The sequence below is a fragment of the Seriola lalandi genome, unplaced genomic scaffold (assembly GCF_002814215.2).
Source record: "Seriola lalandi dorsalis isolate HSWRI2012SDOR001 ecotype SW California unplaced genomic scaffold, Sedor1 jcf7180002054581, whole genome shotgun sequence".
NCBI lineage: Eukaryota > Metazoa > Chordata > Actinopteri > Carangiformes > Carangidae > Seriola > Seriola lalandi.
In genome coordinates this window covers 2928688-2948579 of record NW_019525134.1, presented here as the reverse complement: position 1 = coordinate 2948579, position 19892 = coordinate 2928688, and the positions used below count along the sequence as shown (strand labels likewise).

General features: G+C 40.8%; 1 protein-coding gene across 1 annotated transcript; it reads right to left on the bottom strand.

Moving 5' to 3' along the window:
* Positions 1–2860: 2860 nt before the first annotated feature.
* On the bottom strand, positions 2861–17367 carry ywhag1 (3-monooxygenase/tryptophan 5-monooxygenase activation protein, gamma polypeptide 1). Its single transcript, XM_023418340.2, has 2 exons — positions 17127–17367; positions 2861–5062 (listed from the first exon to the last, which is right to left on the bottom strand). Exons 1-2 carry the CDS (start codon positions 17211–17213, stop codon positions 4406–4408), a joined length of 744 nt encoding a protein of 247 aa, XP_023274108.1. The 5' UTR covers positions 17214–17367; the 3' UTR covers positions 2861–4405.
* Positions 17368–19892: the final 2525 nt, after the last annotated feature.

The window sequence follows — 19892 nt, the reverse complement described above, 5'->3', positions numbered from 1 at the left end:
TCACGTGTCAGTAAGTTGTGACAGTGAGTCAGCGTGTACAATACCAGGACCCTGGAGCGCATGCAGCCACCATGAATATATTATTTACACCAGCGCTTTTTCCTGCGATCGCATCTCAAAACGTCTCCTGTGACTAAGGCCTGTAGTCAACATCTAATTTTAGAACAAAAATATTCACTTACACTTTAAAAGAAAACGATGATACTGTAACGTTACTGCAGTTTCCATACCTTCACATGGTATCCTCAGTGGTTTCATCTCACTCACATGGCCCTAAAATAACAAACATGTGGAGGAAATTATTTTCTTTTTAGGACTGAAAAAAAAAGAGACTAACTAAACATTTTACATTTAAGAATGAATATGAACATTCAGAATATGAATTCAATAAAAAATCTTGTGATGGATTTTTCTCTCCTGAGTATCAAGAGTGAAATTTGATGGGCTGTTGCAAAATTTGACAGATATTGAGAATATTTACAGAATAATAGACATTAGAGCTGTGTTTTGCACCAAGACCCACACTGTCGCAGAGTATCAGTCCAGTTGCCGGCTCTGTTTAGACCACAGCTAGAGTTTGGTGTCGTTCATCCCTCCGCTGTGCAGTACTCTCTGACCTGACCTGAGACGACTGCAGGCCAGTGAAAGTATGACTACCTTCAGATGTAAACTAAACTGCTGTAAACCTCGCTCTGTGGTGTCACCCTACAGTTCATCTTAAACACTAACCGTCCCTTTAATGACATTTAATCTTCCAAACCTGATGACCATCTCTAGAGCAAGTGTCTTAGAGCGACCGCAGGCTCCTTCAGTGTCAACATGTCATTTTAATAAATGATGAACCAGATCCACAGAAGCCCTCACATCCCCACTGAGCGTGTCGACCGGGGACCTCTGAGCGGCGCGCTGACGAGAGCAGGTGGTGGGCTTCTTTCTCCTTAGCAACAGACCACGATTGGCCGGTGACGGCACCTTAGAGCAAGAGTTGTCCAATCGGATGTGAGGGTGTCGAATGTTTTTCTAACAATTAGTTCTCCCCCTGTGACTGAAGTCATTCCTGGTTTCATGAAATGTTTTCATTGTGCTCAAACAGTTTTCTCTTTTTCAGGTGACTTACCTGGATGCAAATTTAAATATATGAGTTTAGGCTCAGTTTGATGATGGCGATGCAGCCGTCCTTGTCCTGTCAGTGTTTATGAATGATGCAGAGGTGACTAAATTTATCCTTGTTGCATGTTCTTTTCAAATCTCTCAACAACTGCTGAATGCTGTGCAGACATTCATGGTCCCCAGAGGACGAATGATAATGACTTTGGTGATCATCATTCATGACATTTGGTTCAGGCATGCATTAACTTTTATGATTCCTTCATTTTTGTATCTTATAAATAGGACAGGATTAAACCAGAGGTTTCACTCTATATCATCTCAGTCTACATAATTTGATTTATCACAGATTTATTGGAAATTTGCACCACTGAAGTTTAATATCAACTATGATGGGTCTTCAATCCTCCATCTTGTGATCCCAGTCTTGAAAAGTGTCACAATCTTGGTTTAAAGACACGTTTTAGTTTATATTGAGGCCATTTATTGTAAAGTTGTATATTATAGAACTGCTTTAATTTTCTGTGTCAAGTGATAAACATTGATAAACAATATAATTATTATCATTCTCAATAGGTCAGACAATTATTTTTTAATAACTGAATAATCTTTAAAATGGATTTAAAGTCTATAAAATGTCATTGACTGGCCAACAGACTCTGTGCAGTTTAAAGAGTAACTGGAGCCAGGTGATTCTTAAATGTGTGTTTGTGGGTTAATGAACTGTGAATCCTTCCTTACACATGACTGTAACTGTAACAGTCCCACATGTCAAGTTGTCTCTTTTAGAACAGCTGTATCTAAATGGCGCAGTTGGAACCAGGTGGGTCCCCGACAACTGTGGAAAGTGACTCTACTATATTATATTTTTACTCAAGTATTTTATGTTAGTACAGTTTTGAGGTACTTGTTCTTGAGTTGAACAGCAGCAGTTAGCGGTCAGGTCGGGGTTGTGCACAGCAGTGAAACCAGGAGAGAAAGCTGCATGTAATAAGAAGGAAAGATGAGAACGCTGAAACTTGTCTGACAACAGAACAACAGGATATTGAGAGAGAAGTTGAAATCAAAATATAGCTGTGGTGGAGCAGGGACCTTAAAACTCAACTGTTTATAAAGTAGTTTAAATGATCAGTAATAAGTCATGTATTTTACAACAAAAAAAAAAAAAAAAATCTTGTTGCACAAAATCATCATTTGACTTTAAACTTAAAATCTTTTATGCACAAGATTTAAAAAGACCTTTGGGAGCCACTCTGTGTCATCAACAGTCTGTTTCTGTGTCCCATACTGTAAGTACGCTGCGCTGGTAATACTTATGTATTTTTACTTATAACAGAGTATGTTTACATTGTGGTATTGCTGCCTTTAAATAAATCCTTCTCCCAGCTCTGACCACCGAGCGTCCTCACTGAAACAGCTCATCTTCCCCCTCTGTGCTGACTGAGTGGTGGGTGTGCGGTTTGTGTCAGCCGTGGCTTGTGCAGTGTTTGGTGAAGAAGGTTCTCGATAACACTTATTGCACTAAAAACATTTCCTTCATGGCACGGAGAGACTTCATTTTCACTTTATTGGGTTGTGTTTACTGTACACCAAATGTAGCCGGGTTACTTTTATCTTCTGTATTTTATTGAACTGTCATGATTTTTCTTGTGACTAATAAACACCTCAACCTCCCAATGTCGACTATCACAAGACAGTATCTTTTTCTTCACTTTCTGTCACCCTTGCCAAGAATTGCATGTCACCATAGCGATGTCCGTAACAGATCAATTTATTGTTAACAATCACTGTTTTGGTATAGCGTACTTCAGCAAATGGAGTAAAGAAAACACAGATTAAAATAAGCTAGCTAACAATCGCAATAAAAAGAAATAAATAGAAAATAATCCGATTAAGGTCTAGTAATTCCATGTTCATATGAATACATAACATCTACAGTATAAGTTAATAAATTGAAGCTACTGTATAAATACATCACCAGCATGCACAATATTGTATTATGGAGAATATTGGAGCAGTTATCATCTTACACTGAAGAAACAGTATAATAGGCAAGTGCATTTCTTGACCAAGAAGAAACTGAAGACAAAGTAAATCCACAAACCTCAAATCTGCTTTTAGAGCTTCCACTTGACATTGCATGTGCTCTATCCACAAATTGTACTTAGTTGACTAATCAAGTCTGTGGCTCCGGGTGCCGTTTCTCAGATCCCACTGCTCGTTATGAAGATAGCATAACTTGGACAATAAGGGTGGACTCACTTATTGTTTCATCATTTTCATCGGTTAAAATTTCCATTCATTTTAATTTTGCTATCTGGATTTTTGTGAATCAAATTGTTCCCTATAAGCGTAAGGACCCAATAGAAGTTGTTATGGACAACAACAATACTGACAATAAGAATTAGGTGTCCAAAAACAGTTAATTTATTCAATAAAGCACATCAGCACATGAGAGGGACAAGCTGCACTAACTTTACTTTATGAATCTGTATTTTTAGTTACAGTATGACTGTGTGACTGAGCTGGACACATACCTGACACAAAGCAAACAAAAACATTTTTTTATGTCATCTTCAATAACAGAGACAACCTGCTTCTCACTCAAGAGATCGTAGTGTGGTGCAACTTAAGATGTCGGGTACGTTTGAAGTTACGCGATGAAGTTCGACACCCCTAAAAGCCCGTCTTCACCTCCCGTCTGTAACCCGTCTGCTCTCTCACTCATTCTCTCTCTCTCTGTCTGTCTGTCTGTCTGTCTTTCTCTCTCACTAAGCAAGGCCATGACATTCAAGGTTACTTTAATTTTCTTGTTGCTCAAGCATCGGAACTCAATTTCTGAATGCTCCTCCCCTCACCAAATACAATAAGACAGCTCAGCTTCATTTGCGCGATAAGACCAGTCTCTGCCAGTGTGAAGGTATCGTTACCCAATAGTCACACTGTGATGAATGACATACCTCTTGCTTCTAAAGTGGTATTTTGGCAAATGCTGCAGAGGCTATCAAGGAGGGGGGTTTCATTGTTTTATTATTTTTTTTTAATTGTAGGTTATTTCTCAAACTAAAATCGTCTTCCCTCGTCCTACATTTTTTTCACTTTTAATTTGTGGAAAAATAAAGAACAGCAGCCGCGTTAGTACCATCAGCTAAATTGGCCGCCGATGTTCCACTGCCCCCTCCCACCCTCCCTTTTTTTTAAATTTCTAAGAACTTTTTTTTAACTATTATTATTATTTTTGTCATCATTTGTGAGCGCGCGTGTTGTGTTGTTTTGGCAGAATGAGGTTTTGGACTCTTTAATTGTTGCCCTCTCCTCCCTCGTCGTCCTGCTGGTCGCTCGTCCACAGCGTCAAGTTGTCTCGTAGCAGCTGCATGATGAGAGTGGAGTCTTTGTAGGAGTCCTCGTTGAGGGTGTCCAGCTCGGCGATGGCGTCGTCGAAGGCGGTCTTGGCCAGGTGGCACGCCTGCTCGGGGGCGTTCTGGATCTCGTAGTAGAAGACGGAGTAGTTGAGAGCCAAGCCCAGGCGGATGGGATGGGTGGGCTGCATGTGCTCCTTGCTGATCTCGTGGGCCTCGCTGTAGGACTTCTCGGAGGACTCCACGACTGAGGCTCTCTTCTCCCCCGTGGCCACCTCGGCCAGGTAGCGGTAGTAGTCGCCCTTCATCTTCAGGTAGAACACTTTGCTCTCGTGCTGCGTTTCGTTGCAATTCTTGATCAGGAAGTTGTCGAGGAGGTTGAGCACGTCCTGGCAGACGGCCTCCAGCTCCTTCTCGATCTTTTCCCGGTAGGCCCGCACCATCTCGATCTTCTTCTCATTGCCATCGGCCGACGTCTTCTGCTCAATGCTGGAGATGACGCGCCAGGATGAACGCCTCGCCCCAACCACGTTCTTGTAGGCCACGGAGAGCAGGTTCCTCTCCTCATTGGATAATGCTTCATTCAGCTCTGTGACCTAAAACACACAAAGAAGAATGTGCAGGCATTAGCATTTTACATCAAATATGTGGATATGTCACAAACATTCAACAGCTGACAACAGAACAATTAGAATTTGTAAAACATCTGACAAAATATGACTATACACACAAAAAACTATGAAATCCTCTGCACATCACAAGGTGCAGGGCAACATAAGCGATTAAAACACAAAGCTACAACTCTAAAAAGTGTCACAGATGGCTCCAGACAAACTCTACAACACCCAAGACAACAGTCAGTGCATCCAGCAGGGTAAGCCGCGCCTCCAGCACACTGACATCATCCTCTGAAGTGACTCCTGATTGGCTGTCCAGAGGTCTGAAAGCTGGTTTTGTTTTGTTTTGACAGGCCTGTGTCTGGCTGGAGGATTTAATCCTTTATACCCCACTGGGACTGTGCAGCAGAGGCATCTTTACAGACCTTTTCTCAGTATAAAGCCTGTTGTTACTTTCTTTTTCAGCACAGAATTCAGTTCCATGAGCATACCAGAGCAGGGGGCCCCAGCCGATCATGTGGAACAGCTCCGCACAAAGCCCTTACTGAACTATATCGGTCGACATAAAATTACATTCGGGGTTTAAAACTGATGGGACTGTATATATATTTATATATATAAGTATAAAAGTGAATTTACTGAATGTGTAAATAGAGGAAAATTAAGCAATAAAAAAAAAAGTAAAAGTCACTTTTGAAAAACACATTCTCACATTTACCATATTTTTCATCTTAGTTTAGCATATTAGCATGCTAACATTTGAATTAGAGGGTTAGAGTAGTACAGCTGAGGTCTATGGGAATGTCATTAGCTTTGCAGGTATTTGGTCACAAACCAAGTTCCTACACTTCATCCCAGGGAGAACATGAATGCGTGTAGCCATCCCCATCATGACAATCTAACAAATAGTTGATGAGATATTCCACTCGACCACAATCCAGAACCACATGGTGGCGCAATAGATAAAAAAAATCAGGGGATCACCAAAAGCATCAGGATCCATCCTCTAGGGGCCGTTAAAATATGTACAAACTTGTATGGAAATCCATCCAATGGCTATCAATATATTTCACAAGTCCAAACTGTTAACTAGATAAAAAAAATGGTGCTAGATAAAAAAATATCTGAGGATCACAAAAGTCAACAGGATCCGTCCTCTGAGGACAATGAATGCCTGCACAAAATTTCATGGCAATCCATCTCATAGTTGTTCAGATATTTCAGTCTGGACCAAAGTGGTGGACAGACCAACCAGCAGACTGACACTGCAGTTCTTAGAGCCCCTTCTACTATTACAGTAAAACCGGGAGGGGTCACACCCTGCTGCCACTGTGTTAGAGGAGCACTAACGTGTCACGGTTGTAACTTTTTAATCACATAATAAGACAAACATTCTCCAGAGGTTGCACTGCATGATAGGGTGATACGCAGTATCCTCAACACATGGCAGAGCCTCAGCGCGTTGCTCAAGGACACTGACGCAGTAGAAAGCTTAATCCTGTGACCTTTGAGGTGCATCACAGTCACTATGAGCTAGCAGCTGTGTCACTCTGCTGTGGTTCGACTCCAGAGGCATACGGTAGCTGCTAATCCATGTTGCACTTGTTACTACAGTTTCTATTGACACAGATGTATGACTAATCATGTGCTCATCTGATAAACTCATTCTCAGCATACGTAAACACTTACATACGTCTGCACCCATCTCTCACTGTGATCGTATGAGCTCAGTGCTACATGGAGTACAAATCAAAGCAGCAGACCCGACCACACTTATCAATAAGATTACTTGACCTGAAAAAGGGAAGGAGCAGAGGGCAAAGGGCAAATGTCGCAATGATGCGCAATCTCTCGTTTCCATGGTAACTGTAAAATCTGCTCCGTTTGTGAGAACCATATTGTCTCTGCTGGAGACAATGGCCACAAGCTACGAATACTAAGGATGCTGACACGGCTGATGGTATGGAGGAAGCTGCAGCACTGTGGGTGGAAACAAGTGCAAACAAGCCACTTCATATCTCGCACCTTTAAAACCAACTCGTACAGAGGGAAACATGAGACGACTCCAAGACCACAAGCAACCTTTTCACTCCAGTTATGAGGATGGTGATGTCAGACAGACGGTCTGTCTGCTCCGTCTGTTTACTGAACACATCCCTGCGGGATGAACCGTCCATGAGCTGAATATATGAGCTTTCCTCACCACCATCAAACTGTCAGATCTGGAGCTTTAAGCATGAAAACATGACATATTGGATGAAAGTGTCAGTGGGTACAACACTTTCTACCTCAGCAACGACTGGATGGATTGCCATGAAATTCATTACAGCCATTCATGGTGCCCAGAGGACGATTCCCACTGACTTGTGAGATCCGCTGACTTTTCCTCTACTATACACTATCACTGCTGTGACTGTAGAATGTAAAAGTTTTCACTTATCCAGTGAAACATCTTGACATCTCCTGGATGAATTGGCACAAAATCTGAGTGACATATCTTAACAACTGTCATGAAATTTGGCACAGACATTCACTGACAAATGTTAGTTAATGTTGCTGCTAATAATAAGCATTTAACTTAACAAGTACAAAGTCACAAGTCACAACGTTGCTTGTATGGCTCTAGACTCCAACAAAATCTAAAAAGGCAGATTACTTTTATAAAAATCTGTTTCAAACAATACGTGGACATTTTACTCTGTTGCCATACTGATGACCGAATGACTGACCAAGAGATAACTAGAGTTCAGATTGCCATGAAATTTACAGATGACTATCACACTCTTCAGAGGAAGAAAACATATCACATGACTTGTCCATCTGTATGCTGTTCCTTCCTTATTTTGCAATAATGCACAATGCAGCCTTTAAACAGGACAGGGACGTTTATGCTTGTTCACTAAGGAGTGTCTCAACAGAAAACATTGTAAAATTTACAACTGTCATAACTTAAATAGCCTCTGTACTGGCAGACAGTAAAATGGCATCCGTTGCGTAATTATCCCACTTACAAGCTCAGGAGAAAGTAACCCTGCACCCCATTAGTCATTCCTGAGGCAAAGCCCCGGCTCTTTACTCCTCTATACCTCAACCCATTAGATTACAATTAGGTTAAACGAGTATTTGACCTCCAGCAAATGTAACCAGATGACTGGGTCAGCACCAGAGCAACAGAGAGGTCAGAAAAACGAGGCCTAAACAACCCGTCTGTAAAAACATGGCTGCCTTTGTTTCAGAAGGCTGCAGGGTGAGCAGAAAGCCCTGACGGAAGCTGTGGTGCAGGGATGACAATAGAGCTCTGTCTACCCATAAAGCTCATCAATTGCGCCTGCTCTCTCGTGACTCATCCTTACACAAGGCAGTCAAACTTCTAAACAACTGAGTGTTAATACAAACAAAGGCCAGGCAGGACAATCAATAACTTCCTCTTTGACAGCTCTCTGCATGGCCATTAATATCCACAGGAGAGACACAGTAAGAGCTGCAGGGCTGGGGGAGGCTAATGAACGCTTGCCACAGTCCCACAGCTCCCCATTTTTCTTCCTGCTCCACGCTTTCCTTCTGTCTTTTCCTTGCTCATTTGCTCTCACTCTCCAAACCTGATGTGACAACCCCCCCGCTGACCCTCTTTCTGGCAGCAGAGCACAAAGGCGCCGTGGACCACCTGACGTCACTGGCGGCGTGAATAGGGCTAGCTGGTTTAGCTACAAAGAGCCTGGCACGAAGAAAAGGGGCATGCGAGGCAGTGTATGTGCATGTCTTAGTAATGGTGGTGGAGATGGAGCCACAGGTAGCTTTGTTGCTAAGCTACTACGTGTGACAGTAGGTTTTATGTGATTTCAGCTGATATCCAAAAATAAGACACACAAAATGTTGTAATGTAATAATAAAACACTATAATGTGTGCACACGACTGTCGTGTTCAGCCCACAGTTTTCCTGCTGAGCCTTTGCTGTCAGAGGCAGATGTGTTCTTACAGATGGGTTATGACAGTATTGCCCATTCACTTCTATAACAACACAGAAAAGATCTGACTGAATATAATAATATTACACTGTTACTTGTTTATATTAATAGTTATCTGCTGTATAATTACAATGAACTCACATTAGGAGAATAAAAATAAATGACGGTGTTGGGTTTTCTGTAAATTCTTGACTTTCAGATCACAGTCTGGTGTCACTACAGTCTCATCACATACTGACTAACAGTATTACCAACAGTGAGAGTGCTAGGCTTATTGGGTAGTTGTATTACTAACACTCAGTCATAGGCTGTCTCAGGGAAACAGGCTGATGTGTCACAGTTGTATTTTTAGAGTTGGTCCATCTACTAGGGAGTCAGACCTTGTCACTATCACTCTTTTCATTCTTTCCAGGTAATAACCCTGTAAACTCATTCAGGTGCATGAAATCCCCGACAAATAACCGTCATCATGGTGCCAAAGCAATAAAAGAACAACTTCAACCATTCTTCTATAAACATTAAAGCGTCAAGCGACATTTCACTCCATGAACTAAGAAGAAAAACAAAAGAAAAAACTAAAATAGGGAAGAAACTTAAAAAAATAAAATTTTTTAAAACCCACTCTTAAAATGATAAAACATTTCTTGATTTCTTGTGACCATGCCAGTACTTAGGCAGCATTACTGTGCTCTGGTAATCGTGCCACCGTCACTACTACAGTCTTACTGAAGGAATATATCTGTGAGTACTACATATTGGCAGACACTGCTGCCATATCTCATCCAATTCATCTGTGAATGGAATCTTGTTTAAATGCCGAGGAAGAAGATTTTGAACTTTAAGTGGGCGTTGAGACTGAAAACTGCCCTGAATTTAGAAAATGAAAGAGTCTGTGTTGGTGGGGACGTGTTGCTTCAGGTACTGGTGAGACAATGAAATTCAAATCCAGGAAGTCCAGTTTATCTGACCGGTTAATGCCTTTGAAGGCTTATCAGACAGCAAGAAGGATTTTACAACTCTGGAAAGTTATTGAAGTGACAATAATTTTATTTTGGTAGAAGTATTTTGGTAGCACTCAAACAGCAAAGTCATCCACCAGGAACGTGTGCTTGTACATATTTGAAAAAGCACAAGAGAGGAGAAGGAGAAAAAGAGTGTGGACCCGGCAGAGGCTAGGGAAAAGTGTGTTTGTTTGTTTGTTTTTGTACTAACTTTATTCAAAAACAGCATTTACAAAATTTACTGAATTTGTTCCTAAATTTCTGTCACTGTCTGAATTTTGTCGTGGGTTGTCTTTGGTTGCCAAATCTGTTGTCATGGATGTTTCTCACGGTGCGATCGAGGACCATTGTTTTGGGTTGACGACCACAGATTTTACCAGGTTTCTCTCGTGATAGTTTATGTCTTAAACAGCTGAAAATCACACAGCGTCAAGGCACCCAGTGGAGTATGGAGCAATGTGTTTTGATGAGTAAGCATAACTTGAGTTTGTTAGGAAAAAAAAGTCTGTTTGAAATATTCCAGTCTGGCCTCCGATCATTCAACAGTACTGCAAACTTCTTAAAGTTTGCAATGACCTTTTATTGGCTGAAGATGCAGGTGATTGTTCCATCTTAGTTCTGTTAGACCTCAGCGCTGCTTTCGACACAGTAGATCACAACAGATCCTGTCTTTCTAACAGATGTTTTTCTGTGTTGATGGCTGGCTCAGTCTCATCCTCTCCTAACTCACCCTACGGTGTCCCCCAAGGCTCAATCCTGGGTCCGATTTTATTTGCCATTTACATGCTCTCTCTCTCAGCGACATCATCCACAAAAACAATGTCCATTTTCACTGCTACGCTGATGATACACGACTTTACCTACCAATCAGAGCCGGTGACCAGTCCAACATAGCAACCCTCCACAGCTGCCTTACTGAATAAAATCCTGGATATCAGACAATTTCTTACAATCAAATCATACAAAATCTGATGTCATTGTCCTTGGTCCCCCCGCAAAACAAATTCAAATCATATAAAACTTAGGTTAATTAACAAATTACATTAAACCAAAAACTTTGCTGGCCATTCCGAGGTCTAGCTTGAAAACCAGAGAAAATGGGGCCTTTGCTCTCAGGGCCCTAAACTTTGGAAGAACGACTCTCGGAGTCAGTTCCCCATTTTATTCTTCTTCACTTTTTAAGACACATTTTTCACTTTGATTTGTTTGGATGTTTTATATTTTACTCATGTGAAGCAATTTGTTAATCGTATTGAAAGTGCTATACAAATAAGGTATAATTATTACTATAAAAAAAACCTTCACACGGCAGCTTTAATAACACCTTGCTGATGAGCTGAGCTTTAACTTGAAATTCTCTCAAGATTTCAGGTGTGTGGGATAAAAATGTTTTGGTAATTTTGTGTTAACAAAAGCTTGTTAGAGGAGAAATGTAAATATCCTACAAGCAGACACTAGTCTGTACAAGCTTTCCCCCTCGACAGCAAAAGATGTTTTCAGTAGCTACATGAATGCTCTCTACCTCTTTTAGCTGTCCTTCCTTTCTGCTGGACTGTAATACAACTGAAGGTCATGGTCAATGCGATGCTTTATGATGCCACTTGCATTAATGTCCCTGCACTCACTTAAAACGAGTAAGCAAAAGGAAAAGCAGACATCAGAGCAACTGAATGATGCTACAAGATAATTAGGAGCTGTTGAACTTGGAGAGGAGAATCACTCAGTTCAGTTGTGCACATCCTGCTGCAGATGTAAGTGAGGCTCTTAGATGTTGTGAAATGAACCTGATTATGGTGCATGTAGGTGGGTAAGGTGGGTGTTTTTCGTAGTGCCTTTGTGACTCAACATTGAGTCAAGACACATTTTGGAACTTCCTGAAAATGTCCTGAGATGACATTGGCCGCATTAATAATTGGCCTGAGATTTAGAAGGGTGTTCATACTTCAGACAAAATAAAAAATAACCCAGAAGTTTCATTCCCCGTAAACTGTAAGATGAGGATAATGAGGATGAACTACAACAGGAAATGGAGTCTGAGCAAAGACACTTTCATTTTTCTGGGGCTATAACCCACATTTCCTAGTTTATAACACCGACTGTATCTGAAATGAAGCTGAGCGCAGCTGTCAAATTAAAAAAATCAGTCTTCCATTCACATCGTGGCCACATTTTGAGACGAGAAATCTCATTTGATCTCGGAGATATCTCCCACAAGCTGCACCATCCCACTCACACCCACCCCTGTGGAGATTTTGATCGCTCCTGCACACAACAATGCTTTCTATTGAAAATTTGTCCTGCTGCAAAAATAAGACACAGGTAGCCCAAGGACTCTGATTTAAGAGAACTCAAAGTCGCTAAAAATACTATGGATCAACTCCATGTTTTTCTACTAACTTATGTTGTTTCCCATAGCAGATGCTGTGGTGTCAGACCTCAGAGTAGCAGTGATGCTTTTTTTTCTGGCAATTTTAAGAAATGTTTCTGATGTTTAAATGTAACCGTCCACAAGAGAAACTAATAGTTATTTGGTTTATTTCAGCATGTGGTGGTATACGGTTCCATACACATACACATGTACAGTGTACGGATAGTTAAGTCCAACAATAACAGCCTGTCATATTTTTATATATTACATTTCTGCTGCCATCCTGCAATAGAAGATGCTGACCGCTCAGTCCCACCCACACTGGAGCAAACATATTCCGCACCCGCAACGTTTGTGTTGGGTCCTGCGGAACCTCCCGGATCACTCACGACTGGTACACACACACAGCATATGGCCTGGGACTGGACTATATCTGTGATTACACACGTGCATGTGTGGGAAACGCTTTATTGAACAAACATCTGTTTTTACAGCTTATCTTAAAATCGTTTAAATGACGGCAGCTGGATAATTAGCTTTTCCGCTTCACCCTGACATTAACACACATGTGGATAATAGTGTCCACCCTTTCTTTATCCAATGCAGCAACACACTACACAGCATAGTCAATATATATTAAACATACGTACGTGCAGCTGCAGCACAGTGTATCTGTTAATGCATTGAAGCAACTTCTATGGGACAATAATGCATTCAGTTCATTAAGGCTGATGGAAGCTCTGGCTCTCTGTGCCATGCACTTCCTAAGACACAGCAGTAAGCTCTCCAGCTGTGTGTGTGTGTGTGTGTGTGTGTGTGTGTGTGTGTGTGTGTGAGTGTGAGATAGCTGGTTCACAATAATGGAGTCATGTTCACATCATATGGGAATAATGGTCGACATGTAAGATGACGTATTCACAGGTCGGTGTTAAAAGAATTATGGATTAACTCTATGGTGGGTTATTTGGTTGGGTTTGGTTGGTAGAGTAGCAAAGTAAAATCTACAGACAAAGACTAAAGACACTGTCCTGCTTTGATCAACATGGGGATTTTAACTAATGTTATTTTAAACATGTGTCTATGACCTGGCTAATTAAAAAAAAAAGAGCTAAAGAGAAGTAACAATTGTAGATTTGTTTTTTTTTAAAGTCCTGAAACTGATAAATTCAGCTGATCCCCCTCTAAACTGAGGGAGAAACAACAGGAAGTCACTAAATTCAAATTGTAATGGTATCCATTTTTCATTGAAAATGATCATTATTATTAAATCATAAATTATCAAAATTAAAATTTTCCCCAATAAAATTGAGAACATGGCTCAAAAAGTGCATCTCAGTGCAGCTGCTTTTATCAGTATTATTAAAACTATATATCTCTGTTTTGTCTCTGCATGTTGATTTTAATGGTGAATGAAAATGAGAGGAAGCACAGGCTGCCTGCCAGGCAGAAAAACACACTCATAAATCTCAATAAATGGTGGAAATACATTTCTTAAAATTAAAATGGGTGTATTGATTGAAGTTTATTAGACCGGCCTTAAAGAATGAATCATACTGTATTACAGGGCTGAGGCGCTGAGCCCATGTGGATACTATGATGTAATAGTTTCATCAAATATGCATACTGTAGTACTGAGATCTTCTTACATGAATATTCAATATTCACAGTCACGCTCAAAAATTACTCTTAAAAACAAAATCCTCATCAATGGTCAACTGCATGAACATTTTGTCGTATAGACAGTAAACTACACGCTGCTGTGTAAATGGATCGTGGCGTGACTGAGAGTCTGTCAGCTTTTATTTTGAATGCTCTCCAGGTGAAACCTGATGGACAGCTAAGATTTTAACTCTGGGATAATTTTGTGATGGTATCATCTTCATCTTCATCACGGTATTTGAAAGTCAGACGTTTGAGTTGCTTCCCGATTTTTTTAAGTCCTAACATTTACCACATTATTGTGGGACAAATCACACATTTTTCCAGCGGTTTTCGTGAATTTCTTTCAATAATTCATCGTCAAAAACATTTTTTGAATAACTATAAATATCATTTTCACTTAATATGGCTTTTTCTTTCAGAAGTCCGGGGCCCTGATTCTATTTCCTGACTCTTGGTCCGAAGCCAACAGAAGCACACAGTAAATTTAATGCAAGTTGAAGACGCACGCATAGCAAAAACTGTGCTCTATAGATTACAACAGAACGCACAATGGTGACACAACTTCTGATTGATCTGAACTGTGACTGGTTAGTTACTTGGACTCATGTGTGTCCCCGAGAGACAGAAAGAGGACAAGCAGCTCCTAAAAATGGTTTTAGGAAAACATGGAGACTTGACAACGTCCGGCTGCTGGGACGTTTTTGTTGGATGTACAAATTCAGACAAATAAAGTAAGAGCACTAACAATGTGTCTCATTTACTGTTGGTATGAAATCACTGCTTTATGATTTCTAGCTCCCAACTAGATAAAAGCCTTTCCCAGATAATTACAAAAACTTTTATGCTCTTCAGTAAATGTTGATTTCTTTTTAAAGAGATTAGGAACTCTGTTAATGATGCTGTGAACACATAAATGAGATATGCTGTTCTCATATCTACTTCACTCTAATCTGACAAGGGCGGTGGTGGAAATACAGTGCTAACAGCAGCCCATCAACATTATCATTAATTTTGGTTGTGCCTGGATCCTGTTCTCTGAGGCGTTAAAGTCCTCCTGAGGATGGGCGCAGCATCGCGTTCTGTGATCCTGGTTATTTGGTTCTGTTGCCACCGGTGCCGTTACCATGCCTGCAGTGGCAAGGGATTCCCCTCAAAAATGATGGGCGAGGCAGCAGACACACCCCACTGCCCAGTGCTGCAGAGAGACTGGCTGGGTGAGGGGCAGCTCTCTCTCTGACTCGGCATAAATTGGAAGGGGTGGAGCCCGGCCCCCCTGTGGTATTACCGTTACAGTCTGGTCCTAAAGAGCAGGGCACACTGTGGCCTTTAAACACTGCTGACAGCTGACTTGTTGACTCCTGGAGTTGAAGCCGATGTAGAAAAAGTAGCTTCCACTAATTTTGCTCTCTCTGCTGTTAAACACAACCACTGCCCTACACAGCTGAGGCCTGTGCTGAGGCTGCTGCTGGTAGAACTGGCCTTGTTAACAAAAGCAAACAGGTATGAGTCTTACAAAAAAATAAGGTGAGTAAATCTATGATCATTTTTAGATGAAAATTATACAAATATGACAAAAAGAACTACAATAACTTTGATTATGAAATAAAAAAGGCAACAAGAAATTCTTATATTGTCACTTAAAGTCACTATTAGTGACCACAGACACAATATGAGCCTCCACAAGGATATTAAGGTTCATCTCTGAAATAAAGGGCCTTGTCACACATCACACCATTCCTAGACTTCCTCTGCCAGTCTGTCCATTCCTCTATGATGCTATTGTCCAGGTAGTGATGATGGAGTGAGATGCAGCCTTTGTGAAGCTGTGATAAAAGGCTGCCTATGAAATGGTGCACTACGGGTGGGCCTGTGCTGCATCTTGGCAGATGCTGCGGCACGCCTCTGTGTGGGAACCTGCTGGAAGAGGTCGAGGACGCAGGGATGCGGTTGCCACACAGCATCGATTAATACAGGCAGCCCGTCATGCTACAGTTCGCAGACAAGGGGGGGAAAAAAAGAAGAAGAGCTTTTGCTGCAATATGACATCTACAGAGCTTTCTGGAAAGCTGTCCGTCCACCAACACCCACGTCTGGAAAGGTGAACGCTCCGTAGTTTGTGCGCCGCTTCTGCGCAAATCGATTGCGATCAACCTTCAGCCAACATTGCTCTTTCCAATGCGCCAGTTACAAGTGTGGCGGTGAGAGAGGACGGAGCTGAGCTGCTCCTCCACACCAGTCTACAGAAAAGCGGCGTTACACTCTGAATCCGTGGCTCATTCTTTGGTGCTCAGCATCATGCAAACCGGAACACGGCCATCAGCGCAGCCTACGATGTCACTCTCATCATCATGGTACCACCTAGCTCGTCCTCTGCCACTATGCGCATCTTTTCGACGTGATCCCCCTTTGGTGCTCTTTCATTGTTAAACCCACATTTACCTCTAGACAGACGATTAAATCACGTCTTTGCGTTATTTTCCTGCGCTATTCCCCGCGGTTCTTTCGCAGCCGAGCAGCCCGGCCGTTTATAAAGGAGTCCGGCCAAAGGCACCGCCCCAAGATCAAACAGTCCGCATTTCAGACAACCACAATCCACCGCAACACACCGCCAATAAACCCGTTGGATTTACTGTGAATTAATCACCTCAACTGATCCTCATTATAACCAAACCATGTAACTAATATCCCCTGGAAAGCCTGGGGAAATGTGAACATAGGCTTTACGGGCCTTGCAGTCCTGTTCAAAATGATGCTGCCCAAATCCCACTATACCAGCCCTTTATTCTGCTCATTACTGTGTCTTTATCATAAATAAAGTCTTTAATCAGAACTTTCATACACCAATTTTCTGTGGCTTATCCGCTTAAGTCAAAATGTGCTTCAACACAGAGGCACAGTCCCTTGGCTGCGTTTTACTGCCCTACTGCTAGTTAACCTAGCTGTTACACATTTACACAATTACACACAGATATCCTTTTTTTTTGTCTTTTTTTTTTTTTAAAAAAGGTCCAAAAGAGAAAGGTCACTATAGAGAAAGCCTACTTACCGATTTCATGGCAGCTGCCATATCATCATACCTCTCTGCCTGCTCGGCCAGCCTGGCTTTCTGCACCAGTTGCTCGCGGTCTACCATTTTAGATGTCGTGTGTGTGTTGCTGTTGTGTGTGTTTCGGAGCTTAAAAAGTCGTAATGTAAATGTTTTAATGCAGAGTAGCGGCACCGGGTCCTCTCGCTGCAGCTGCTGCCTGCTGTCTGTGTGCCTGCCGACGGGACACCCCTCCCCCTCCGAGCACTTTCCCTCGGTTGTGTCACCACCCAAAAAGGCGTGTCTTCACGGAGTGATGTAACGAGCCTGGCAGCCCAGAGAAAAATGACTGTACAGCCCATTTCCCTACAGTCAGGCAATGTAGGGTTTACCCTCCAAACATCCAAGGAAAAGGAGATCTTTTTTTCACAGAGCGGTGATATGTAAGGTAGTGGTTTGTGGTTATGAAATGCTCAATCACACTTTTCTAACTAACCAGGAACATGCCAGCTGCCCTGACCCTCATAAACCACCAGAAGGGCGAACATCGAACTTGGATCTTTGTCTTGAAGAGGTGCTCTGTATCAAAATCTTTCAGACCTTAGTTATTTCAGATGATGCTATACTCACATGATTACACAGCAAACCTTGTCATGTAGTGTTTTGGCATAGGACTCCATGCAAAGAGAGAGGGTCTCAGTTCAAGAGGCCTCCCACAAGGTTCATCCAGGATATATTACACAGTACAGAGTATGACTAAGGTTATGCTCTTAGCCTACAGTATCTTGCTTTCACAACTGTATATAAAATATAAAATCTTGTGTTGCTTTTAAGATTGTGGAGCTTGAAGTTCTGTAGAACAGTGAAGCATTCAAGTCCTGTAGTTTTTTACAGCTGTAAAAACACTGTACCACTGCTGTTTTTTACAACAAGACACGATATGTTCAATGTACAATATTAGTGACAGGTAAATAAGAATATATATTTTTATGTAGGATTTTTATAGTGATGATGATAGTCAATAAAACAGATGTTGTCAGGTCAGATTTACAGTCACCTACAAAGCGTGTGTAGCTGATAAAGAAAAGACATCTGCGCCCACAGAGCAGTTCATAACTTATGTTTGACTTGTTGTATGGAAGAAGAGAAGAACAACAACAAGCCTTTATCATTTAAAAGCCAAAGAATTTCTCATTTCCCACATTTTATGGCAAAAAAACACAGTATCTTTTAGTGTCTTTTTAAAAAAAAATTTGTTACATAAATAACTTCTTTATTTTATATGAATATCTAAGACATATAATTTGTCATTTCCCACATTTTATGGCAAAATAAACACATTTTCAGTGTCTCCTGTATTTTTTCCTTATATAGTTATATAAAATAACTTCTTGAATTATTGACTAGAATAGGATTTCTTGTCATACATTGTTTGTGAAACCACCTTTGTAACCATGGATACGCCATTTCCTAGTATTTCTGTTGATTGGAGCGATTATAGAAATGAAACAGGCTCATAATGCTGATATGCTGAGTCATTTTATCATGAGTCACCAAACACACCCTCTTATGCAGGCTGTTCTGTTTCTGTGCTCCTGTAGACACTGGCCGTTTATGAAATTGATCAATCACTTCTTACTTTGCTCTTGAGTCTGCTAGACTATAGAAAGTCATTGATGCTTATCTTTTTATTTACCGCATTCATACTTTCAAAGGTCCTAAATCAATCTCTACAAAATGATTAATAAGACTAAAGTTACTTTTGCCATCAAAGTGAATGAAACCTCCAGTTACACATATCTGCAGGACATATTTGATTATGTGAATAACAAATATCTCAGCATATCAAATATCTCTTAATTGATGACTTGTCATAACTCATATGCAAGATATTGTGTCTCCAGCCTAATTGTAAAATATCCTTAATACCTGCTGATTTTACAGATCTAAATTATTATTTTCATCTGAAACCACTTCTTCTTCTTCTTTTTCTTTTTTTTCGACAGTTTACTAAAATAGATCGATATTTCATTCTTTACAATGTCAAAACTAAAATCAAGAGAGTAGTTACAGTATCTACAGAGAAGTAGTGGGTGTTAAAAAAGGAATTTATACCAGTTTTGGCTATTAATGCAATATTCTCTAAGATTAGCTTTGCTGCTAAAAAGCCTTAGCTGTTCATTTATCACAGCAGCTACTGGTAGCAAAGATTAGATCAATACTTCTGTGTAACCTACAATACTGAGCGAGTCTGTTGACTTTTTTCTTCAATTTTGCTACAACACAACATTTTAGTATTCACCATTATCCAATAGTTATCAGTCATGGCCGCAGTGGCCACTGTTAGCTACGCAGTATCAGTGTGCTATCAAACAATTTGGATGCAGTCAGTCACTTCGTTTTATGATACTTTTTTATTACACTGCCATTGACTTGTTTAATTTGAGAACTACCAACTAAATGAAGTTAGCTATATTGTACTTTTTCTTTGTTACATGTACTGACTAAGCTAGCATCACACACAACAATTAGCTTGTTTGTATTAGCTAAAACTGCTAAATGACTAGTTGTGAAGGGAAATAAACTACCTTGAAAAGTAACAGAAAATGTAAACCCTGCTGTTAAACAAGTCGACTCCTGATGAAGACATCTTGTTTTTCCAGCTGTGACAGTTTTCCTTTCAACACATTCAAATAGTAGCATTAACCATATTTGCACGTGCTATTAAAAAAGAATAAAACATTAATAAAGAGATGCACATGTTTAGGACAATGACAAATGCAGACA